The following is a 26,349-nucleotide window of genomic DNA, read 5'->3' on the forward strand; positions in this document are numbered from 1 at the left end:
CCAGTAGCTCTGTGCACTGGGCTCTGAAGCACCAGTACTGCTGTTATCTCCATCTTTAGGAAACATAGAACAAGAGCAAAGCTTCCTGCATTCACTATAGTTTATATTCAGTGACTTTATCACCTGCCTTTGTATTGATATAAGCTAATGACATGATTCTCTGCCCTTTTACTGTTTCAGTCTGGCTTTTGTGAGACTGTAGCACAATATAAAGATAAATGCATCAATCTGATGCACATTGAAAGGAAAATAGATCTACAATATGAAGGCAATCACATTTCATTGAAATGAATAGGCTGCCATTTCCCACGCCTCATCCAGTTCTTCTAATAATCCATGTTGAGATTTAATCTAACTTTTTCTTTTTTAAGGCTGTGTTCATTTATTTTCGATCCACCTCACATTACAGTGATTTTGCATGTTATCACAAACAAGAATTAGATTTGCTGAAAGTGCGTGCATGTGCGTGTGTGTGTGTGTGTGTGTGTGTGTGTGTGTGTGTGTGTGTGTGTGTGTGTGTGTGTGTGCGCGCATTGTACATATGCAGCAAACATTTACTGTTTTCTGGTCTATTTTGACTCTAATCTTGACAGGTTTAATAAAGACCAAAGATGAGTCATTGTGAGGAGAGAGAGGAGGAGGGAACTGACAAACAGCTCATCCACAGACCAGAGTCTCCATCTGTGTCTATGAAGAGTGATGAACCTGGACCTACAGACACAAAGTATGTCTATCCTCCTATACAATATACACAACACTAACACTGTACTTTTAGTCAAACTTGACTGTTTCTATTATCATAAATTATTAATTATCTTTGTTTTGTTTTCTTGTTGCTGCAATAATGTGAGTCAAAACTCAAAACATTTTCCCATTTAGATGTCAAATGGACTTAACAATAACAAATATTTAACACATTGATTTCTTCATTAACATGATAACTATAGAAACATGTATATGATTCCAGAAGTCTTCACCTCAGACCAGAGTCTCCAACACCCAGCTGTGTGTCTATGAAGAGTCACTGGTCCAAAGATGAACCTCTTTACTTCAGTAATGAACTTGGACCTCCACACACAGAGTATGTGAATCCTTCTACACAATATACACAACACTATAACACAAATAGGGATGGGAATAACATATAGTTTTGCAACAGTTTAGCTGACATCATTATCTGGTGTGAATCCTCCTACACAATATACACAACACTATAAAGCTTCACTCACACTACAGACTAAACATTTTGTTATTCTGGTAGCATCATTCAGCATCATCAATCTTATTAGATTCTCTTATGAGATTATATCTTCAACATGCACACACTATGACATTTTAATACAGTGCAGAATTTCATTAAGATTCTCTGGCTTGCTCGAATGCAGCATCTTATGTCATTTAATCTCTTGTGATATCATGTAGAAGCAGTAGCTGACTATAGATGCATAGATATAAACTACAAACTGAGCCGCGCAGACGGTTAAACTTGCAGTAGTGACGAGCGGTTGTGATATGTCTGAGAAGACACGTTATAGACAATGTTGCCACATATCTACAAGACTCAGCTGTCCAACTCACCACATGTTGTTTGGACCACTGCCAAAAGTCCACTCATTCACTTCACATATGTCTCCTTGTAGACTGTCTGTCTCTCATTCACTTCATTATGTCTCCTTGTAGACTGTCTGTCTCTCATTCACTTCATATGTCTCCTTGTAGACTGACTGTATGTATCTCGATCGCTCACACAAATCAAACATTTGTATGATTCCAGAAGTCTTCACCACAGACCAGAGTCTCCAACATCCAGCTGTGTGTCTATGAAGAGTGACTGGTCAAAGGATTTGCCTGTGACCTTCAGTAATGAACCTGGACCTTCAAACACAAAGTAAGATCACTGATCTCTGTGAACTACAAGTGGAAATACATAAAAATGTATCTACATAGAACTAATTTAAAATAGTTCTACAGTTTTCCTGTTTTTTTACAAACAAACATACAGAACAATCAATGATATAAACATTAAAACTGGACATGAAAAAGGCATTTATTTGATAGATGACAAGTTGTATGTCTTTAGAATACATGTTCTAATAGATGATTACTCTACACTCTATGTCTCCAGCTTGTTGACAATACAGCAGCTAGGATTTGAACTGGTGTCAAACCAAGAAGATACAATAGAACTACATTTATCTGAACCACATGACATTCAGTGAATGATTTGATGCCTCAATTAGCTCCTTGTTATCACTCTGGTTCAGCCAAGTGAGTCTCATTGAACATTAAACTACAATCTAGTTTATTTTCAGATAAGAAGTCATTGATAATAGAGGTTTTGTTTTTGTTTTTAAGAGATCTTAAACTGAGTGGAAATGACATGACACTGTGGTAAGATAGAGAGGATAATTTAGCAACAGATTGTTACACCTACATTGTGATAAGGAGCACTGTAGGAGACCTTTTCTGCTTGCTGCAATATGATTGTATATGGGGTCCGCTCATAATTCTGACCTCCCATTATTCAGACGCCCCTGTAGTCTGACAAACGTTAGGTTAGTGTGAGGTTAGGGATAGGGTTAGTTGGCGACATGACATGGTACCGATTGTAAAACTCCTCCTCTGGCTATATAGATCTGTCTGATTAGGGAAAGGGGGATGAGGGATGTTAAAATCATCTTTAAAATAGGCGTCTAAGAAAAGTCAACCTACAATATTCAGACGTTATTATTCCAAAGTTTTGTATTGATGTCTCTTCTTCGTCTGTCTGATGATGAGAGCTGCTGTAAGGCCTGAATTTCCCTTTGGGGATAAAAACAGGAAACTCTTACCTATCTAGAGCCATAGTAATTCTAGGATAGGGTGATCTAACTGTGGTGAGGTGCGCCTACAGCACAGTAGGAATATCAAAAAGTCAGTCAGTTGATTTTCACTTCGTTTCAGTTGCAGTGTGTGTAGTTTCTGAAGGAAGTCTCACACATCTCATCTGGAGTTTAGTGGTGAAATCACATTGTACAGACTGGCTGCTTGTGTGCATCTCTGAGTGTGAAGATGTCTGTTTCATTTGGATAAATGGAAATATCAATTGCTTTAAGTGAAACTAAGATATGCAGAGAGACCTTTAAAACATAAAATGAATAAAATGATCAACAATGATCCTACTATCATGCTCTTCATGAGTTTCACTTTAAGTTCACCAGGTTTTTAAGTCTTTCATGGTCTGAGATGGTTCTTTTTTGTGATGTCATGCATCATGAGCTTTGATTGATCTACTTTTGAGGGGACGGACATACTGTACAGAAAACCCTGTTTACAGTGTGGCTGTTCTGCAGCCACACTGTAAGTTATTACTAGGGATATTTTTACAACAAACGGTCTATTTAATTCAAATTTAATTCAAATGATAATTATAAAACATTTGTATGATTCCAGAAGTCTTCACCACAGACCAGAGTCTCCAACACCCAGCTGTGTGTCTATGAAGAGTGACTGGTCAATGGATTTACCTGCGACCTTCAGAAAAGAACCTGGACCTTCAAACACAAAGTAAGATCACTGATCTCTGTGAACTACGTAGAGATAAGTGGAAATACATACAAATGGATAGAAATAGAACTAATTTGAAATATAAAATAGTTCTACTGTTTTTACAAACAAACATACAGAACAATCAACATTGAAACTGGACATGAAACAGGCATAGATTTGATATACTATGTATGTCTTTTAGAATACATGTTCTAATAGATTTACTCTCATATCTCCAACTTGTTGACAATACAGCAGCTAGGATTTGAACTGGTTTCTCTTTGAACATTAAACTATAATCTAGTTTATTTTCAGAACATCGACACTGAGGCAGGATAGAGAAGATTATCAACAGACTGTTAAACCTACATTGTGATAAGGAGCGCTATAGGAGACCTTTACTGCTTGCTGCAATACGATTGTACAGGGTCCGCTCATAAGTCCGACCTCCCATTATTCAGACGCCCCAGTAGTCCGACAAACGTTAGGTTAGTGTGAGGTCAGGGATAGGGTTAGTTATGATGGGGCCAGTCGCACCAACGGGACGTCGGAGTAATGCGCCGTCAGGTGACATGGCACCGATTGTAAAACTCCTCCTCCTTGCTATCTATATCAGGCTGATTAGGATGAGGATGTTAAAATCAACCCACTGGCTTTTACTTAGTAGTGTTTGGACTGTCTTTAAAATAGGCATCTAAGAAAAGTCAACCTACGATATTCAGATGTTATTATTCTAAAGGTTTTTATTGATGTCTGTTTTTCTTTGTCTGTCTGATGATGAGAGCTGCTGTAAGGCCTGAATTTCCCTTTGGGGATAAAAACAGGAAACTCTTACCTATCTAGAGCCATAGTAATTCTAGGATAGGGTGATCTAACTGTGGTGAGGTGCGCCTACAGCACAGTAGGAATATCAAAAAGTCAGTCAGTTGATTTTCACTTCGTTTCAGTTGCAGTGTGTGTAGTTTCTGAAGGAAGTCTCACACATCTCATCTGGAGTTTAGTGGTGAAATCACATTGTACAGACTGGCTGCTTGTGTGCATCGTGTGAGTGTGAAGATGTCTGTTTCATTTGGATAAATGGAAATATCAATTGCTTTAAGTGAAACTAAGATATGCAGACAGACCTTTAAAACATAAAATGATCAACAATGATCCTACTATCAGGCTCTTCATGAGTTTCACTTTAAGTTCACCAGGTTTTTACAACCCGATCGCCAGAGGAAACGTTCTCATTGAACGTTTTTCAACGTTTCTCAAAATCCGTGCATAGACTACTGGAAAACCACAAATTCCGTGCATAGCCGCCTCGCATCTCCCCCATTGTGACTAAACCATTTCGGAGGCGCACAGTCTCAAGGGAATTGTCGCCGTGTGAAGGACCACCGAGCGAACTAAAGCGAGCGAGTTGCCGTCCTGAACATTGCGACATTCCCTTGAGCCTACTCAGCGCCGTTTGAGTTACGTACCGATAGGCACAGAATCGTAAATTTTGTTGTGGGGACTGCTCTACTTCCGGGTTTTTCCGGGTTGCGACTGGTTACGCCCACCGTGGGACTCCCCGTACATATGCACGGAATTTGGGGATTTCTAGGCGACTATGCACGGAATGACATGCACAAATCCCTGCAATGTATACTAATTCTCTGGCAATCAGGCTGGTTTTTAAGTCTTTCATGGTCTGAGGTGGTTCTTTTTTGTGATGTCATGCATGTAGCATCATGAGTTTTGATTGATCTACTTTTGAGGGGACGGACATACTGTACATAAAACCGTGTGTAAATTATTACTAGGGATATTTGTACAACAAACGGTCTATTTAATTCAAGTGATAATTGTAGAAACATTTGTATGATTCCAGAAGTCTTCACCACAGACCAGAGTCTCCAACACCCAGCTGTGTGTCTATGAAGAGTGACTGGTCAATGGATTTACCTGGGACCTTCAGAAAAGAACATGGACCTTCAAACACAAAGTAAGATCACTGATCTCTGTGAACTACGTAGAGATAAGTGGAAATACATACAAATGCATCGACATAGAACTAATTTAAAATATAAAATAGTTCTACTGTTTTTACAAACAAACATACAGAACAATTAAAACTGGACATGAAACAGGCATAGAATTGATATATGTATGTCTTTTAGAATACATGTTCTAATAGATTTGCTCTCATGTCTCCAGCTTGTTGACAATACAGCAGCTAGGATTTGAACTGGTGTCAAACCAAGAAGATACAATAGAACGATAGTTACGTATGTAACTACGGTTCTATGAGTCCCGAATGACCGCCAGAGGCGGTGCTTAAAGCACTGAATGGTTCCCCTTCGCGCATGCGCAGTTCGAGTATTGTATACCAACAACGTCACTTGTGACCCCTGGATGACCCGGAGGAGGCTATATCATCCGGAAATCATCAAGGGATCTTTTCCTACAGAATCTTCTCGCGAGAACACGAGGATTCTGAGTGACAGAACGCTCTGGCGGTCATTCGGGACTCATAGAACCGTAGTTACATACGTAACTATTGTTCTATTTCGTCCCTGCTAACCGCCAGAGGCGGTGCTTAAAGCACTGAATGACTTATACCAAACGAGTCACGAGGAATCCTGATTACCAAACTCAAAGAGTAGAATCGGAGGACTCTGGTAAGAGGACCATGCCCAGTTGATGGGGAGTGGCAACATTCACCCAATAGAACCTGGAGAACGTGCAGGTGATGCCCGTGGGGCAACGGCACCGATATCCTCCAGGGGTACCGCTCTCAGGGTAGCCCATGATATGAGGACACTCCTGGTAGAGTGGCACCTGACGCCAGATGGCAGCGGACGATTACTCGGCCCATAGCGTGATTGATGGCATCCACAATATAGTGGGACAGGCGCTGTCTGGAGAGAGCGCAACCTTTGTTAGGGCCACCATAAGAAGAAAGCCGTTCCGACCGCTTAATGCACGCGGAAGGTCTGACATAGGCTCTCAGGGCCCGCACAGGGCACAACAGTTCCAGCTTGCCCATCCACTCTCCTGGTGGAGGGTTAAACTGTAGCCTTATAGGCTGGTTGAGGTGCGAATGTGACAGCACCTTCAGGGAGGAACGCTGTGTTCTGCCACAGAGTGACGCATAAGCCGTCTGAGTTCCACCTCAGACGCAAGTCATTGACAGACTGGGCGTGCAGCTCGCTGACACGCTTCGCTGAGGTAAAGGCCAGGAGGAATGCCGTCTTACATGACACCTACTTGGGAGTCATGGGAGATCCCATGCTGGAGTTTTCAGGGCTCTTGGAGGATGCGACCTCAGGGCCCCCCTCGGGAAGAGGGACACTAGACCGTGGCTTCCCCACGGTGGCTGTGCCATTATAGATTCTAGCACGTCAATATGATATTGCTGCTAGTATGTACACTCTTAGAGTAGAAGGAGCTCTTTTATCGGCCCTTGTCTAAGAGGGACTGCAGAAGTTCCAGAAAAGTAGGCACAGAGCAACGCACTGGGTCTTCACCCTGACCCATACACCAGTTGGAAAACAGCTTCAGTCTGTTATCATACTGTAGCCTGGTGGATGGTGCTCCTGCATTCAGGATGGTGTGCCTGTAATGCACAATCTATGTAATGCGCTTTGGATAAAGGCGCTATATAAATGCACCATTTACCATTTATGCCTGACTGGGTCCGCATGGCTGCTCAGCAGCGGTTTGGGCCCTCCGGCAGCCAAACACACAGTCGGGGAGGTGTCGAGGATTGGGATGCCAGATGCGACCTCTCCTGTCGGGGAGGCACCATGGCGCCCTGCGACTGAGTCTGTGCAACAGAGGAAACAAGTCCTCCCTGGCCAGAAGGGGGCCACCAGCGGCATGGTGTGACCCTACCGAAGAGCTCTCTGAGGCGCTGGTCGTATCAGAGGAAGCAGTGGAAAGGCATATAGAGTGCCTCTGGCAAAGGGTGAGCCAGCACATCCTGGCCCAGAGGGGTGGTTGTCCCCACTAGGGAGAACCAGAGGGTCGACGCCCCTTTGGGGCAAGGTTTAAGATGTCGCCCACCCAACGAGGGGGGGCGGACAGGCTGTCATAATCATGGCGTTTAAAGCCACGTCAATGAATGTTGTGGCCTGAGATGGTTCTAGGCCACTTTTCTCCTAGTCCCAGATGGGCCACGTGGGACGGGAGACATGCTGTATTTCCGGATACAGAGCCCTCATGTCTAGGGCTGCAGAGGCGCAACTGCCGCTGCCACACACCTTGTGAATGCCCTCGGGGAGAGGGAGAGCCCGAATGGTGGCACCCTGAACTGCTAGTGGTGGCCTTGATAGGCAAGACACAAAAACTGCCAGTGTTGACAGACAGGCAATGGGGACATGAAAGTATGCGTCCTTCAGGTCTATAGACGTGAACCACTCTCTGTGGGCGACGGTCCGCAGATCATCTGCTGTGGTCAACATATGAAATGGCATGACCTTCCTAAACCTGTCGAGTCCCTTCACATCCCAGCCAGGATGAAAAACGCCTGTCGTTTTTTGTCACGAGGCAGTATGTAGACTAGAACGCCCTGAGGTGTGAGAGGGGGTCTACAACCTTGATGCCCCCCCCCCCCCCCCCCCCCCCTCTGTCGGAGGGAGGCATGCACCGTAGGCCTGCAAGCTGCAGGCTAGTCTGCTCGGCATAGATGGTTCGCTCCAACGCTTCCTGTGCAGCTGAACCAAATACTGCTCCTAGCTCCCCACGGGAGACTACGGAGAGTTCTGCTAATGCCTCAGTCAGATAGGCTGTGAAAGCCAGATTTGACGATGAGTCTGAACTAGGATCGACATCAGCTGTCCCGAGTTAGAGGGACATCAGGCCAGATGCCTTCAGTCACGCATCACCAAAGGTGATGGAGTCAGCATTCACATTGCCCTTTTGCAAAGAAGTTGAGAGGGCATGCATAAGGTGTGATAGGGAGTTGCCCTCACGACCGACACATGCTCCGGCACCACAAGCTCTTGTAAGAAGGTCGTCCGTGACCCCGCACTGGGGTCGACGGCACCTAGCACCCTTCCGCAATAGGGGACGCAAATGAGGGGTGCGATGGCAGGCTCAATAGCCGGCATGCAACACAGGCCAGCTCTTGTCACGTCCTGCCTGGCTGACAGGGTTTTGCCATAAGCAGTGTGTCTCTCAGACAGGCCTGTAGCTCTTTTGGGTACAGGCATGAGGAACGGGGAACAGCCAGTGAACTCTGAGCTGAGTGGGAGCCCGGCTCTGAGGCCTGGGAGACACCACCTTCTGCCTCTTCCTTATAGTCATGGAAGTGTGTAGGTGAAGCTGCCAAGGAGAGCACCTCATCCTCTGGAGTCAGCTGCATCGGAGGAGTAGGCACTTCGGCGTCCTCCGATGGGGAATCGGCCGGCAGGCCGTGAGCATGGACCACCTTTGGGCCCAATCAGCAAACAGCCGATCCATCCTGGATGACAGTCTGCTGCAGTCAGACCTTTTCTTCCTGGCACGCAGGGCAAAGGTCATGGCCGTCATCCGGCTGAAGGAGCCCCACACAAGGTGCAAAAGTGAGAGCCCTCTATTGTGGTGTTACCGGTTTCTCTGCACGGTCAACGCACACCAGTCAGAACTAGCCCAGAGCGCGAACGCTACTGGTTGCTAGACTATATTGGCCGTATGCTGGGGGGAGGTAGCACGTACGCTGCCTGCACCAGCAGAGGCTTTAATTCCAGCAGAATCTTGTCAGCTCTCAGATAACCAGAGCGCGAACGTCACGGTTAGCTGGAAATGCTGCTGTTAACTGGACTCTTGAACCTGTATGGTGGGGGGAGGGAGCGCGTACGCTACCTGTACCACCAGTCGAGGCTTATTTTAACACAAGAGGCTTATAATAGCCGTTAGCCAAAGCTTGGACGCTGCCATCCATGTAGCAGCGAGTGCATATTTTTCTCAATGCAAATGCTTATGTAGCAAGCACCTTGAGATCCTCCCAAATGTACAGTAGTAGCCAGCTGAGAACCTCACGATTTTCAAAGCAGTACTGATTTGTCCCCTGGGTACCTGTGCCGGCCACTCCCCCAGATTCTCAGACACGCCCCCTAAATGTATTGTATCTTATTTCAGTGTGTAGTGTGGCCATTCTGCCACAGGGTGGCGCGTTCACAGTGAGCAACATAGCTATAGACTGTTTCTGCTGCTTTTGTTTTTGCTTTTGCAAAGTAGAAGTACTCTGTTACAAGTAAAAGTCAGGAAATAAAACTATACTTGAGTTAAAGTACAAAAGTATTGGTATTAAAATGTACTTAAAGTACCAAAAGTAGAAAGTACTCTACTAATTATGTGGAATGTCCCATTTCACAACTTTTCAAATGTATAAAATGTATAAAAATCTTTTGAAAATAGCAGATCTACAAGCTCACTATGTGTCACATTGCGACGCATTGTGAGCTTGTAGATCGGCTATTTTCAAATGGCCAAAATGTGTATAGGGCTGAAGTGGTTCCTGTATGTTTTGTGATAATATTCAAAATCTACAAACTAACTAGTAAGTAACCAAACATTTATCAGATCCAAAACATGGAAAATAGAAGGGAAAAAAAGAGTCCTTAGGATGAATTCAAAAGCAATTGTTTCTTTAAACATAACTGTGTTTCATGGAACATGGTGGAAGAAGATAGATAAGTCAGTCAGAGATAAAATAATTGCAGCTCCAAAGCTGCTACTTTCTGAGAGCAGTAACTAGTAACTATACTAGTCAACTGAAAGTAACATTTCAATAAAATGCATTATAAACTACTGGGGCACAATTATGTTATTTTAGAATGTGAAACGGAGTTAAATCAACACAGGAGATTATAATGTACTAACTAACTTAGGACCCCAATTTAAACAAGCCATATGGCTTTCTTGGATTTTTTAAATCATATTTAGTCAACTTGTATTTGAACTGTACTTTCATGTGCTTTTTGTCTGCAAACTACTAAATAAAGTATTCAATCAAAAAACTTTTCGAGGTTGGAAAACAAAGTCATACACACATGCACTGCATCAGCAATGGTTTCAGACAATGACATGCAATGACACGCACACATTTTTATTTTGACTACATGTTTTGAATTGCAGTTAGTTTTCATTAGATTTTTAAGTGGATTTGTCAATTTAATTTAGTTTTTAGTTTGTGAAAAGAAGTAGAGTTTTTTTTTGTTTTCAGTGTTAATCTTAGTTTTATTATTGTAAGGGTAGTCAGGGGCTGTATTCAACAAGCTCAGAATAGTGGAAATGGAAGATCTACAAGTTCTCTACAAGCTTCTCTGTCAATGTCACCAGTTGAACCTTGTAAGAGTCCCGTTCCTTCATTAGAACTTTCATAACTTTTGATGAATGATTAAGCAAAGCTGATTCAGAATGATTAAGCAAAACATATTCAGTATCAGTTTTCGTTTCTGTCTCCACGCAGCCGATGACAGCAGTAGCAATGTTACAACTGCTGCGTGTTGTGAGCTTGTAGATCTGCCATCTTCACTATTCTAGTTGAATATTGCCCCTGACTACCCTTACAATAATAAAACTAAATGAAGATTGAAACTAATAAAAAATCAACTAAAACTAAGCCTTTCACAAAGTAAAAACTAAACTAGCAAATCCACTTAAAACTTGTGTGTGTGTGTGTGTGTGGTGTGTGTGTGTGTGTGTGTGTGTGTGTGTGTGTGTGTGTGTGTGTGTGTGTGTGTGTGTGTGTGTGTGTGTGTGTGTGTGTGGGGGGGGTTTGGGTGTGTGTCATTGTCTGAAACCTTTATTTAGAAGTTGCAGGCGATAAAGAGAGAGAGAGAGAGAGAGAGAGAGAGAGAGAGAGAGAGAGAGAGAGAGAGAGAGAGAGAGAGAGAGAGAGAGAGAGAGAGAGAGAGAGAGAGAGAGAGAGAGAGAGAGAGAGAGAGAGAGAGAGAGAGAGAGAGAGAGAGAGAGAGAGAGAGAGAGAGAGAGAGAGAGAGAGAGAGAGAGAGAGAGAGAGAGAGAGAGAGAGAGAGAGAGAGAGAGAGTGTCAGATTGAATGGAGTTTCTAGGTGAAAGTTTGAGGTCCCTTAACCCTAACCTTCCATCCGCCTCCATTATAAATCTCTGAACTTTTAAAGGAGTACAATTCTAAAACTATTAACATTTCAAAGATTCCTTTTCAGGCAAACATGTCCACAGTAAGATGAACATGTTAAAGTATGAATGGGGTTACTAGCAGTAAGTATGTAGGATTAGTAGCCTGCACTTGTTTCCCTTTAAATGTCCATTGCCGCATTGACAATGCATTGGGTGCTTAAAGTTAAATATCTCCCAAACGGCAAATGATTTCAAAGAAGACAAAAAAAAAGTACACACTTTGGCAGGCTACAGTTTCTACAGTGAAGAACACACAAGTGAACAGTCTATGGAAGAACCACTGTGGTGTGGTGGGTTTAGCTAAAGGTTTGCAACTAGAAGGTTCTCAGTTCAAATCCAGCCAGAATGTTTTTCCAACTTTTCTTGGCGCTTTCACCTTTATCTAATCTTTCAGTGAAGACCTTAGTAGTGAACAGAGCAAGTAAGAACCAATGTGGTGCAGTGGATTAGATACAGGACTTGTAACCAGAAGTCTCCCGGTTGAAATCCAACTAGGGCATTCTTCAACTTTTACCTGCCAAAGTTTATACCACTTTCCCGAGAGAGAGAGGAGACAGACTAGAGAGAGAGAGAGAGAGAGAGAGAGAGAGAGAGAGAGAGAGAGAGAGAGAGAGAGAGAGAGAGAGAGAGAGAGAGAGAGAGAGAGAGAGAGAGAGAGAGAGAGAGAGAGAGAGAGAGAGAGAGAGAGAGAGAGAGAGAGGAGAGAGAGAGAGAGAGAGAGAGAGAGAGAGAGAGAGAGAGAGAGAGAGAGAGAGAGAGAGAGAGAGAGAGAGAGACTCAGAGTTTACTGTGTGTGTGTGTGTGTGTGTGTGTGTGTGTGTGCGTTGATTCCCCATAACAGAAGATTTTTCACTGCCAGCTACCAGTGATTCTCAACAATTTTAATTTCAAGAGGACCCCCAGTTTACATGCATTAGGCGACACCCATTTAATGGCATTTCTATCCCTGGGACCCCAATTTATATTGTAAAATCAATGTTAATTTAACTCTCAGAGTTACAGACCCACAAGGGTGCATTTGGTTCCTAACTATCCTCCATTTAGCTGGGGACCCCTGGAACCCCCTCAGGTACCCCTGGGGGTCCCCGGACCCCACTTTGAGAACCAATGTTCTATTGTTCCATTAAATTGGATTCAGTTCTAAAAGGCTAAAAACTGTACACGTCTTTTCTTTTGCGGGGGCGCGGGGAAAGTAATATAAAGTAATATATAATATATTACCCTTGATTCCAAGTAATAAGTAATATAATATTATTACTTTTCAAAGGAGTAATAAGTAACATATTACTCTCCTAAGTAATATAGCCCAACACTGATTACAGAACACACTAACCATTATTATTATTATTATTAAAAGAAAAGAAAAATATTGTGATACAAAATGCCTAAATAAAGCAATAGATATGAGTAATGAAATTGAAATGAAAAAGGTTGAGAATCACTGGGTTAAACTGTAGAATATAGTTAAAGGGATATTTGAATTCCCCACCAAGTAGACTAGTAGGTAAACAACCAATAGTTGCTCGGCCCTGCCACCTACTGTCCAGCTACTGTATTGCACAGTGGGGAAAAAATAATGCTAAACTCCACCCTCCAAGGCAAAACCACACCCACAGAGGGGTGTGGTTTCATATCAGCGCCTCCCGGGTACTGATTTCCTAGGTACCTAAGGTGAGGTTCTCAGCTGGCTACGACTGTAGGTGGAATATAAAATCAGAGCCAGCGCGAACGCTGCTGCTAGCTCGACTTCAGAAACTGTATGGTGGAGGAAGGGAGCGTGCACGCCACCTGTACCACCGGCAGATGTTTACTTACTTATAACCAATCAGCCTGTAATAGCCGTCCATCAAGTTTGGACACTGCTATCTATGTAGTAGCGTGTGATTTTAGCATTATTTGTAATGCTTATTGTAGCGCTTTTTGAGATCTATCTCAGTGAAAAGTGCATTATCAGTATTTGTATGCTTGCTTTCACCGCTTAGGCAAAGACAGAACGTTGCCTCCAACACGCTAGTGTAAAGTCCACAATAATGCCGGGAGGAGAGCACTAACGCTGCCTATTCCGGCAACAAAGGTTGATCAGACAGAGGTTAATAAAAAAGCTATGCACAATAGCTGTTAGTAAGAGTTTGAGCTACAAACTACTTGCAGCTACATCAGAATGCCCATATGCTGGAGGGAGGGCGTGTACGCTGCTCGTACCAGCTAGGCTAATAACAACCACAAGACAGCTATACCTAATAGCTGTTAACAAAGCTTAAACGCTGCTATTAAGCTCTACGCAATATATATATATATACATATGTATAAATAAGGCCTTCACTAGCGGAGGCTTCGTGCCGGGAGTAGGGAGCGTTACAGCTGCCATCACCCGCAGCGCCAGAGGCTAATCAAGGGCTATAGCCAAGCAGCGTGCTCATCAAAAACTAAGAAAATGTTGTAAACAACTTCTTCACCGTTTCAGTGGTAGCAAAGACCACAGTGGAAAGCTGCTAGTTGTACTCCATGATGGCAGCCTACATGTCAACAAAGAAGTCCGAGAGAGGATCTCAAAGGTGAAACTTCAAACGATAGCTGTTAATAGGAGACTGAGCTACAAATTACTTGTAGCTTAATCTAAAAATAGAGGCCATGTGCTGGAGGGAAGCGCGTAGCTGCCTAGCCAGCAGACCGAGGTTAGAAACCAAAAAACAAGCTAATCCACAATAGCTGTTAATAAGAGCCTGAGGTACAAACTACTTGTAGCTTTATATCATAATAGAGGCCATATGCTGGAGGAAGGGAGCGCGTAGCTGCCCAATCAGCAGACAGAGGTTAGAAACCAGAAACAAGCTACTCCACAGTAGCTGTTAATAAGAGCTTGAGCTACAAATTACTTGTAGCTCCACATCAGAATAGAGGCCATGTGCTGGAGGAAGGGAGCGCGTACGCTGCCTGTACCAACTAGGCTATACGCAATATGGCTGAAATAGCAGCTTGAGCCACTGGTAGCTACCAGCTAGGCTAACAACCACTGTTAACTAAAGCTTGAACACAAGCTATGAACGCTGCTATAGATTAAACACAATATAGCTGCATAATAGAGGCTTGAGCCGCTGGTGGCTACCAGCTAGGCTAACAACAACAGAGCTATACACAATAGCTGTTAACTAAAGCTTGAACACAAGCTATGAACGCTGCTATAAGCTATAAACAATATAGCTGTATAATAGAAGCTTGAGCCGCTGGTGGCTACCAGCTAGGCTAACAACAACAGAGCTATACACAATAGCTGTTAACTAAAGCTTGAACACAAGCTATGGACGCTGCTATAAGCTATACACAATATACTATGTATATATAGCTTTCACTAGCAAAGGCTTATTAAAAGCAACAACCAGAGATGATAGTTAGCGTTTGTTAACTAACGTCCCTCATGCTGGGAACAGAGCGCATCATGGCTTGTCACCAGCAGAAGCTAATCAGAAGATTTATAGTCAAGCAGCGTGCTTATCAATGAAAAAGAAAGAACGTAACATGTTCCTTGAACGTCATCAGATCAAAGGCTAGATCGGGCTTAGAAAGCAAACGTCAGGTTATGTCCAGGCGCCTCAGTGCGGCTGCAGAGTGAGACTAGGACACTCGTTTATGACATTGTGTGTTTGTTCAGCACTCAACTTTTAGCAACAAAGTGTATTTCCATACAATAGGCCTATATATTACATTCCAATAATACAAGTAATTCGATCATCTGATCGGAGCGCTCACGCTACCGTTCACAGACAAACAAAACCGTATGCTGGGGTAAGGCGGCGCTCACGCAAGCCTTTACCAACAGAGGTTGTGATCCAAACAGATATAATAATTTGAACGTCATCTTTAGTGCGGACATTACCGCTAACAACAGTGACCCACCTTTTGACCGGAGAGGGAAGCAAGCCCCTCCATTGACGGTGAAAGAGATCCGACGCTAACGCGTCCACGTTAAATAACCTCCACTCATGGAGGAGATAAATAAGCCGCAGCCCCTGGGGGGCGAACACTCGCTACCCCGGCCGTCCAATACGGCCACGGAGCTACCAGCGACTTTAATAATAAGGTAGGTTGCAGACCAATGCATTGTATAATAATGCATTGCAATTGCAACAACTCGATGCAAACCATGTTTGCAACTCGCGCGCGAGAAGAAAAAAGGAAAAGATCCCTTGATGATTTCCGGATGATATAGCCTCCTCCGGGTCATCCAGGGGTCACAAGTGACGTTGTTGGTATACAATACTCGAACTGCGCATGCGCGAAGGGGAACCATTCAGTGCTTTAAGCACCGCCTCTGGCGGTTAGCAGGGACGAAATAGAACTACATTTATCTGAACCACACAGGTCATTCAGTGAATGTAGTCCAGGGGCCAAGACATATTTTGGTACCACCTAAGGTGACCGTAAAGTTTTTGTATTTTTGTCTTCCTACATGTCTCTAGTTTATATTTTGGTATGATAACCCTTCCAATCTTGTAGCTTAATGGCAGTTATCACTACCTACCGGCTAATGTATCCGGTAGGAGACACAAAGTAGAATCTTTGTGTCTCCTACCCCGGGCATCAAATTATTGCGACAAAAAACAAAATATATCCATGTATTCAAGGCTTCATGGGGTGTGCAATTGATAACTTCTCAGATTTTTGGTGTTTGCAAAAAGACTGCTTTCCATAAGCTTGTAAAAGTTGACCCTCCTTCGGTCTGGGGTGGTCATAGCTGAATGGGTAGAGAGTCCCCCTGAAAAACTTAAAGGAGGAGTTCACCCAAAAAAATATTTATTTTCTATCAATTGCACACCCCATGAAGCCTTGAATACATGGATATATTTGTTTTTTGTCGCAATAATTTGATGCCCGGGGTAGGAGACACAAAGATTCTACTTTGTGTCTCCTACCGGATACATTAGCCGGTAGGTAGTGATAACTGCCATTAAGCTACAAGATTGGAAGGGTTATCATACCAAAATATAAACTAGAGACATGTAGGAAGACAAAAATACAAAAACTTTACGGTCACCTTAGGTGGTACCAATTTGTGTTGAATATCAGTGTTGGCCCCTGGACTAATGATTTGATGCCTCAATTAGCTCCTTGTTATCACTCTGGTTCAGCCAAGTGAGTCTCATTGAACATGAAACTACAATCTAGTTTATTTTCAGATAATAAGTTATTGATAATAGAGGTTTTGTTTGTGAGAGACTTTAAACTAAGTAGAAACTACATGACACTGTGATGATAGAGAAGATCCTTTAGCAACAGATTGTTAAACCTACATTGTGATAAGGAGCACCATACCAGACCTTTTCTGCTTGCTGCAATACGATTGTCCGGGGTCCGCTCATAATTCTGACCTCCCATTATTCAGACGCCCCAGTAGTCTGACAAACGTTAGGTTAGTGTGAGGTTAGGGATAGGGTTAGTTATAATGAGGCCGGTCAGACCAACGGGACGTCGGAATAATGCGCCGTCGGGTGACATGGCAACGATTGTAAAACTCCTCCTCCTCCTCCTCGCTATCTAGATCAGGCTGATTAGGATGAGGATGTTAAAATCAACCCACTGGCTTTTACTTAGTAGTGTCTGGACTGTCTTTAAAATAGGCATATAAGAAAAGTCAACCTACAATATTCAGATGTTATTATTCTAAAGGTTTTATTGATGTCTCTTTTTCTTTGTCTGTCTGTCTGATGAGAGCTGCTGTAAACTTCTTAATTTACCTTTGTGGATGAAAAAAGTGAACTCTTACCTACGTAGAGACATGAATTCTAGGATAGGGTGATCTAACTGTGGTGAGGTATACGCCTACAGCACAGTAGGAATATACACAAGTCAGTCAGTTAGCTTTCACTTCATTTCAGTTTCAGTGTGTGTGTCATCTGGTGTGTAGTGGTGAAATCACATTGTACAGACTGGCTGCTTGTCTGCATATCCTAGTGATGATGCTTCATTTGGCTAAATGGAAATAGCAATTGCTTTAAAACAACAATGTTGGTGAAACTAAGATTTGCAGAAGGACATAAATGAATAAATGGAATAGATTATCAACAATGATCCTACTATCATGCTCTTCATGAGTTTCACTTTAAGTTCACCGGGTATTAAAGTCTTTCATTGAGTTGGTTCTGTTTTGTGATGTCATGCATGTAGCATTGTGAGCTGTGATTAGCCCACCACATACCATATAGTTCTATGACAGAGTGGAGATTATTATGGTATACCAACACAATGCAGTGTGAACAAATCCTATCAAGCATGAATATTATATGAATACACACACACACACACACACACTCACTCACTCACTCACTCACTCACTCACTCACTCACTCACTCACTCACTCACTCACTCACTCACTCACTCACTCACTCACTCACTCACTCAACGAACAAACGATTGTCAATGATGTTATGGCATATCATATTATATCTACATGTACAATAACTATTATATATAAATAAAGTGTCTTCATCTCCACAGAGAGAGGAGTGGTTGTGTTGTGACAGAGCAGGCGTCCAGGTGTTCAGTGTGTGAGGAGGTTCTGACAGATCCAGTCTCTACCAGCTGTGGACACTGGTTCTGCAGACAGTGCATCACCTCATACTGGGACCAGTCTGCTCCAACAGGACACTATGGCTGTCCCCAGTGTGGAACGAGGTTCAGAACCACACCTGGACTGAAGACACCCAGTAAAACCACGCCTGGACTGAAGACACCCAGTCAAACCACACCTGGACAAAGTAAAACTGGACAGAATTTGCTCTAATTAAAATTGCATGTTAATAAATTGAATGCTTAAATTGCAGAAATCTTAGTCAGACTAAATGTTCAAATTATTGACTTTATCAATATCTAAGTGCAAATAATGAAGCTAAACAACTATCAACTCTGGACAAAAACAACTGATCTTGTGTTGTACTTTTGGCAGTTTTTCTTAACAAATTACATATTTTCTGGAGGGCATTTAATTAGTAGTGTTTGCATGTGCTGTAAAGATGTAAAGTTATATTAACCTGAATGTTTAAAACATACATTCTCTTCTCATTTCAGATGTCAGTCTGCTGGTTGATTTGAACGATTATAAGATCAGTTTGAACAGTCTTGATGATGTGAAAAACCACATGACAGAAGAGTCTGGAACCTCCCTCACCAGCACCTACACAGAGCTCTACATCACAGAGGGAGAGAGTGAAGGGGTTAATAGCCAACATGAGGTGATACAGCTTGAGACAGCTTCCAACATGAAGACCTTCCATGACACACCAATCAACTGCTGTGACATTTTTAAACCCCTCCCTGGCAGAAAGACACCCATCAGAAGAGTTCTGACCAAGGGCATCGCTGGCATTGGAAAAACATTTTCTGTGCGTAAGTTCACTCTGGACTGGGCAAAGGGTTTGGAAAATCAAGATATAAATCTCCTGGTTACCTTTTCATTCCGGGAGCTGAACTTGGTCAGAGATGAGCAGTACAGTCTTCTCACACTGATCCATGATTTCCACCCAACATTAAAGAAGGTCACAGCAGAGCAGCTCTCTGTCTGGAAAGTTGGCTTCATCTTTGATGGTCTAGATGAAAGCAGGTTTCCATTGTTCCAAAACAATGACATTGTTTCTGATGTCACAGTGACATCATCAGTGGACGTATTGTTGACAAACCTCATCAAGGAGAATCTGCTCCCCTCAGCTCTCCTCTGGATAACCACCAGACCTGCAGCAGCCAATCAGATCCCTCCTGCATGTGTTGACATGGTGACAGAAGTGCGAGGGTTCACAGACCCCCAGAAGGAGAAGTACTTTAGGAACACATTCAGTGAAGAGAAGTTGGCCGACAGAATCCTCTCACACTTGAAGACATCAAGGACCCTCCACATCATGTGTCACATCCCACTCTTCTGTTGGATCATTGCTACCGTTCTGCTGGACATGTTGAGGACACACACGACAGGACAGCTGCCCAAGACCCTGACTGAGATGTGCTGCCACTTCCTGTTGGTTCAGACAAAGAGAAAGAAGCAGAAGTATGAGACTCAAGATGTGAAACAGAAAGAAAACGAAAAGTGGACTCAAATGCACCTCATGGAGACTGACAGGGATGTTCTTCTGAAGCTGGGAAGGCTGGCATTTGAACACCTAAACAGAGGTAGCATCATGTTCTACCAAGAAGACCTGGAAGAGTGTGGCCTTGATGTGAAAGAAGCCTCACTGTACTCAGGAGTGTGCACACAGATCTTCAAAAGAGAGAGTGTGCTCTTCCAGAAAACGGTCTACAGCTTTGTTCATCTGAGCATCCAGGAGTTTCTGGCTGCAGTCTACCTGTTCCACTGTTTTACAAAGTGTCGGTGGAACCTTGGTGCGATGCATGCGGTGGAGACATTTCTTGGTACTACAGTTAATTCCCTGGATGGCTTCCTGAACAAAGCCACCACTAAAGCCTTGGATAGTAGAAATGGCCACTTGGACCTCTTTGTCCGCTTCCTTCATGGCCTCTCTCTGGAGTCCAACAAGAATCTGTTAGGAGGCCTACTGGGTCAGAGAGGGAACAACCTATGGAGCATCAAGAGAGCCATCAACAACCTGAAGGAGTTGACAGTCGATGCCTCTCCTGACAGATGTATCAACATCTTCCACTGTTTGATGGAGATAAATGACCACTCAGTACATCAGGAGATTCAACAGTACCTGAAGTCAGAGAATAGAACAGAGAAACTGTCTGAGACCCAGTGTTCAGCTCTGGCCGTCATGCTGCAGACGTCAGAGGAGGTGCTGGAAGAGTTGGACCTGGACAAATACAACACATCAGAGGGAGGACGAAGGAGACTGATCCCAGCTGTGAGGAACTGCAGAAATGCTCGGTTAGTGGTCAAGTGAATAGAAACATCCTAGAGTCAATCTGACATTACAGTTAACACTATAATTAGAAATGAAGGTTGACATAAAAGTTCCAATAATGCTGTCTGTGTCTGCTGGTTACCCCCACCAGACCAGTGGTTTGAACCCACTGACATTGACATCCTCTAAGTAGCGGAACTTAAAATAAAATGATAATTGTTATTTTCAATGGGCCTCATTCACACAGCTCTTAAAATCTCTGCTATATTATTTAGTGTAGGTTTGCTTGTAAACAAAGAGCCACGTCTGATTCATGAAAGGCTGTGTAAAGCCTTGATTTGTGCACGACACAAGTGTATCAGATGATGAATTCCACCAAATAGTAAATATGCCATGTATTTGCTCATTCTCACTTTATTCATTTCACACCTTCAACTGCTGGTTGAACATTGCTCTCTTCCTCTGTTCAGTCTTTCTGTGACGTCTAGTGGTGTTGACCGTTCCACACTCTGCCCCTCCCCCCTCCTCAGACCTTCTTTTTTTTTGGTTGCATTCCTGATCCAAAATAGAATATTTGCAGTGTCTGCTGTGGTAGAAAACCAATGCAAAACTATATTAAAGAAAAGTACATAAACTCCAAAACAACTCTCACAGTGTAATCACTATGAGCCTACTGATGATCCAGGTTTAAAGAGAATGTTTTAAATATAGTTTTGCTCTTGTTAAGATTGGTTTCCTATTAATGTCATTTAGTCAAACTAGAGGTTGGGGCCGCTTCGTGGCCCTCACATCTACGGTGCACCAGTGATCCAACTGATATGACCATATATGGAGATCTCTATCTGTCAGTCCTTGTCCTTTTTATGGGACGCTGCGCCTATGTCACATATGTGCAGTAGGGTGGGCCTAGCGGCCAAACAAAAAGGTGGCTAAAATTTGCCTGAATGAAAAGAATGTAGTTTTATATTAACTGTACAATATGTAAGTACATCAAAGGTGGGGAAAGAAGCCTATAGGCATTAGCCAGAGCACTGATCAATAGTCTGTGGCAAGTTTGGAGGCAAGTGGAGTGATTGTGTGCTGACCAACCTGGGACGTACACCACAGCGTGGCCATTTTAATTAAAGTAGTAGGATTTTGGATTTAGGTTCAGGAATGTCACAAATACTAAAAAACTCAAATCTCCATGAATTCAAGGTTTAATTGATAGGGATAAAGTCTTTTTTGGGGTGAAATATTCCTTTAATGGAAGACAAAACTATATTAGTATACTCAGCATACTGTAGGTGAAGTGCACACATGTAACATGAAGGTAACCAACATTAATTGGACTCATCCAATCGACGACAGACGACCCCAACCTTAGTACACACAGAACAACAGGAGAACTCAAGTCCTCAAACTATTCATACAGTATGTGTCCTCTTTATGAGTTATTCTACCATGAAAACAGACCATACCATATGAGAAATGGACCATACCATTAGTGAAGGGGTGTACAGAGGATGGCTTTTTAAACAGTGAGCTTGGTTACTCAGATTACTTACACTAGACCATACCCGGTCGGCGCAGCGCAGCCGTGGGGGGATATGCGCACATGATCTGGCAACCCGGGAGGCAGTTCGTCCCATAGCTGGGCAGCCCCGTAACCATGGCGACAGTGTTTGACACAAAAACGCTAATAAGAAGCTGAGATTTGATGAAATTGGAAAACGGGCTTCACAGTTGTGTTCAGATGGTAATGGTCAATGGCTGTGTGCAAAATCAGAGCAATTGGTCCAGCAGCCGTGGGGGGATATGCGCACATGATCTGGCAACCCGGGAGGCAGTTCGTCCCATAGCTGGGCAGCCCCGTAACCATGGCGACAGTGTTTGACACAAAAACGCTAATAAGAAGCTGAGATTTGATGAAATTGGAAAACGGGCTTCACAGTTGTGTTCAGATGGTAATGGTCAATGGCTGTGTGCAAAATCAGAGCAATTGGTCCAGCCAGTGAGGAGAACCGGGTAGCTTCACCACCACCACTACAAACGCACAGAGGTTACTAGAATTATTACTAGAATTATAGTAGGATAGTAGGATAACATTAACTTCCAACTGTTTTTTACTTCAATGTTCTCTGATCATACTTAAACTGTTTATGTCTGTATAACTAGATACAGTAGGAGATCTCTTAGTTAACTTCCATGACAGTGAACTAGGTGTAATTTGTTTTGATAGTCTCTTATTCAATCTGTATTTACAGACTTGTTGGCTGTAACCTCAGACAGACAGAGGTTGAAGTTGTGGCTTCAGCTCTCAGCTCTAATCCTTCACATTTGAGAGAATTGGACCTCAGCCAAAACAACCTGCAGCGCTCAGGACCTCTGCTCTTTGCTGGACTGAAGAGTCTGCACTGTAGACTGGAGATTCTAAGGTAAGATACATTTACCAGATTTATTTTGATTAGGGGTGTGACTGTGCGCAGATATTCGGTTAACCTAAACGGGGCTGCCCCTACTAATCGTATACAAAACAATATTTGGTTATTGTATTTAATATATGTTTAATTGAGATATATACGTTTTTCCCATATTGCTGTCATGTCTTAATTAAATGATGCTTTTAACAAGCAAAATAAGCAGGGGCCGATCACCTAGGGCTCGGGCACCCACAGGAGAAAGCGAGCACCCACTGGGAGTACGCTGGTCAGACAGATCTACAAGCTCACAATGCGTCGCTGACGCGACACATTGTGAGCTTGTAGATCTGCTATTTTCGGCGCACGATCCCATCGTACGACAGAGTATACATTTGGCTGTAACGTCTGCAGTGTCGGGTTACTATAGTAACGTGACTGCAACATGCACCTGTCTCACTCTCTCACTGACCAACACTTGTTTAGACAACAAAGAATTGTAAAACTTATCACATCCATAGGATATTATTTTACAGTGGTGGAAAAAGTACTCACATTTTGTACTTAAGTAAAAGTATCAATACTGCAATGTAGAAATACTCTCTTACAAGTAAAAGTCCGGAAATCAAAATTTACTTGAGTAGAAGTACAAAAGTATTGGTATCAAAATGTACTTAAAGTACCAAAAGTAGAAAGTACTCATTATGCAGAAAATGTATTAAAATCTTTTGAAAATAGCAGATCTACAAGCTAACAACAAGTCGCATCCTTCATCATCATCATCAATCATTATTAGAATAGCCCAAATTGATTAACATTTCGTATACGTTTGTATTGCGCTTCATATTTAATTCGGCCATATTTGAAGAGTTTAATTGTCAAAGAGACACACCATTAGGATACATTTATTTTGCTAAATAAAATGACAAATATCATCCAAAACATCACCTAATAAAAACATGCAATGATTGGACTCATCCAATCGCCGACAGAAAACCCCAACCTTAGTAGGCCTACACACAGAACAACAGGAGAACTCAAGTCCTCAAACTATTCATATGTGTCCTCTTTATGAGTTATTCTAACATGAAAACAGACCATACCATATGAGAAATGGACCATACCATTAGTGAAGGGGTGTACAGAGGATGGCTTTTTAAACAGTGAGCTTGGTTACTCAGATTGACTTACATTACATTAACTTTTCATCTGTTGTTTACTTCCCTGTTCTCTGATCACACTTTAACTGTTTATGTCTGTATAACTAGATACAGTAGGAGATCTCTTAGTTAACTTCCATGACAGTGAACTAGGTATAATGTGTTTTGATAGTCTCTTATTTAATCTGTATTTACAGACTTGTTGGCTGTAACCTCAGACAGACAGAGGTTGAAGTTGTGGCTTCAGCTCTCAGCTCTAATCCTTCACATTTGAGAGAATTGGACCTCAGCCAAAACAACCTGCAGGACTCAGGACTACTGGATCTGCTCTCTGCTGGACTGAAGAGTCTGCACATTCTAAGGTAAGATACATTTACCAGATGTATTTTGATTAGGGTTGTGAGTAGATATTTGGTCAACTTACTAAACGGGGCTGCCCCTACTAATCATTTTCAAAATAATATTTGGTTATTGTATTTAATATATGTTTAATTGAGATAAATATGTTTTTTTCCCATATTGCTGTCTTAATAAAATGAAGCTTTAAACAAGAAAAATAAGCAGGGGCCGATCACCTAGGGCTTGGGCCCCCACAGGAGACAGCGAGCACCAACTGGGAATGCGCTGGATGGACAGATCTACAATGCCATGCACCTGTCTCACTCTCTCACTGACATGCACCTGTCTCACTCTCTCACTGCCATGCACCTGTCTCACTCTCTCACTGACATGCACCTGTCTCACTCTCTCACTGACATGTACCTGTCTCACTCTCTCACTGACATGTACCTGTCTCACTCTCTCACTTCCACGCACCTGTCTCACTCTCTCACTGACATGCACCTGTCTCACTCTCTCACTGACATGTACCTGTCTCACTCTCTCACTTCCATGCACCTGTCTCACTCTCTCACTGCCATGCACCTGTCTCACTCTCTCACTGCCATGCACCTGTCTCACTCTCTCACTGCCTTGCTGCAATGTAGAAATACTCTGTTACAAGTAAAAGTCCGGAATTCAAAATTTACTTGAGTAAAAGTACAAAAGTATCGGTATCAAAATGTACTTAAAGTACCAAAAGTAGAATGCACTCATCATGCAGAATGTCCCGTTTCACATGGTATGTATAAAATGTACAAAAATGTCTTGAAAATAGCAGATCTACAAGCTCACAACACGTCACATCCCAACACATTGACACAGTACTTGAGTAAATGTACTTAGTTACTTTCCACCACTGTTCTTTTAAGACTAAGCTAAGATCACAGGCTAGGAGATGAAGTGAAGTTGAAGCAGAGAAGCCTACCTCAGTTTTCAACAACGATGTGGTGAAACACACCCATCCAGGTTCACTTTTTATATTCTGACAAATAATAAGTTGTGCTGCTGTGGGATAAATCACCCTCCCTGTAACTAAAGGGACTCGTGACGTGCGTTGGTTCAAATCACATTGATTGACAGGTAATATAGCTGACACAAGTTTTAATATCCAGACTTGACAATAAAAGTTCAGAATCAAGTGGTGGATCTTGTGAGACCGGGGGGACATGTGTTCCTGTGTCATCAAGCTTGAAAATACACAGCGAGGATGTGCAGAAACTAGAGCTGTAGTTTCAATTTGTTTTAATATGAAAATATAGATATATATATCATCAAACGTACAGTAGCTGATAAACAGACAACTAGGAAAGCAATGTTCTCCTCCGCGCCATTCAGTAGCAGTTTTTAAACAGTGAGCTTGGTTACTCAGATATACTTACATCTGTTGTTTACTTCCCTGTTCTCTGATCATACTTAAACTGTTTATGTCTGTATAACTAGATACAGTAGGATATCTCTTAGTTAACTTCCATGACAGTGAACAAGGTGTAATTAGTTTTGATAGTCTCTTATTTAATCTGTATTTACAGACTTGTTGGCTGTAACCTCAGACAGACAGAGGTTGAAGTTGTGGCTTCAGCTCTCAGCTCTAATCCTTCTCATTTGAGAGAATTGGACCTCAGCCAAAACAACCTGCAGCAATCAGGACTACTGGATCTGCTCTTAGCTGGACTGAAGAGTCTGCACTGTAGACTGGAAATTCTAAAGTAAGATTAATTAACCCTATTTATTAGATTTATTATTAGATTTATTTTGATAAATTCTGTTTTATTTTGTACTGTATATATATATGAATATAATATGAATGTTGTGGTGAGAATGTATTAATAAGAATGATATCATGGGAACCCAAGCCTACCTCATGTCCTTCCATGCTGAGATACAATATTACACTATCGTTGTTGGGTGTATATTGTCAGATC

The 26,349-nt window shown here is 42.6% G+C and overlaps 2 protein-coding genes across 2 annotated transcripts in view; both read left to right on the forward strand.

Moving 5' to 3' along the window:
- LOC311061832 (NACHT, LRR and PYD domains-containing protein 3-like) overlaps positions 1 to 26,349 on the forward strand; it is a 92,199-nt gene that overhangs the window by 54,209 nt on the left and 11,641 nt on the right. The window lies entirely within an intron of this gene.
- LOC311061236 (protein NLRC3-like) lies at positions 612 to 25,657 on the forward strand (the record flags this gene model as incomplete). The annotated part of the gene is made up of 8 exons (XM_084079790.1): positions 612 to 724; positions 968 to 1,081; positions 5,387 to 5,500; positions 18,137 to 18,396; positions 18,707 to 20,510; positions 22,812 to 22,904; positions 24,322 to 24,408; positions 25,615 to 25,657. The coding sequence occupies 8 exons, from the start codon at positions 612 to 614 to the stop codon at positions 25,655 to 25,657; spliced, it is 2,628 nt and encodes an 875-aa protein (XP_083935916.1).

This window comes from Gymnoscopelus microlampas (assembly GCF_963454915.1).
Source record: "Gymnoscopelus microlampas genome assembly, chromosome: 15".
In the NCBI taxonomy this organism is placed as follows: domain Eukaryota; kingdom Metazoa; phylum Chordata; class Actinopteri; order Myctophiformes; family Myctophidae; genus Gymnoscopelus; species Gymnoscopelus microlampas.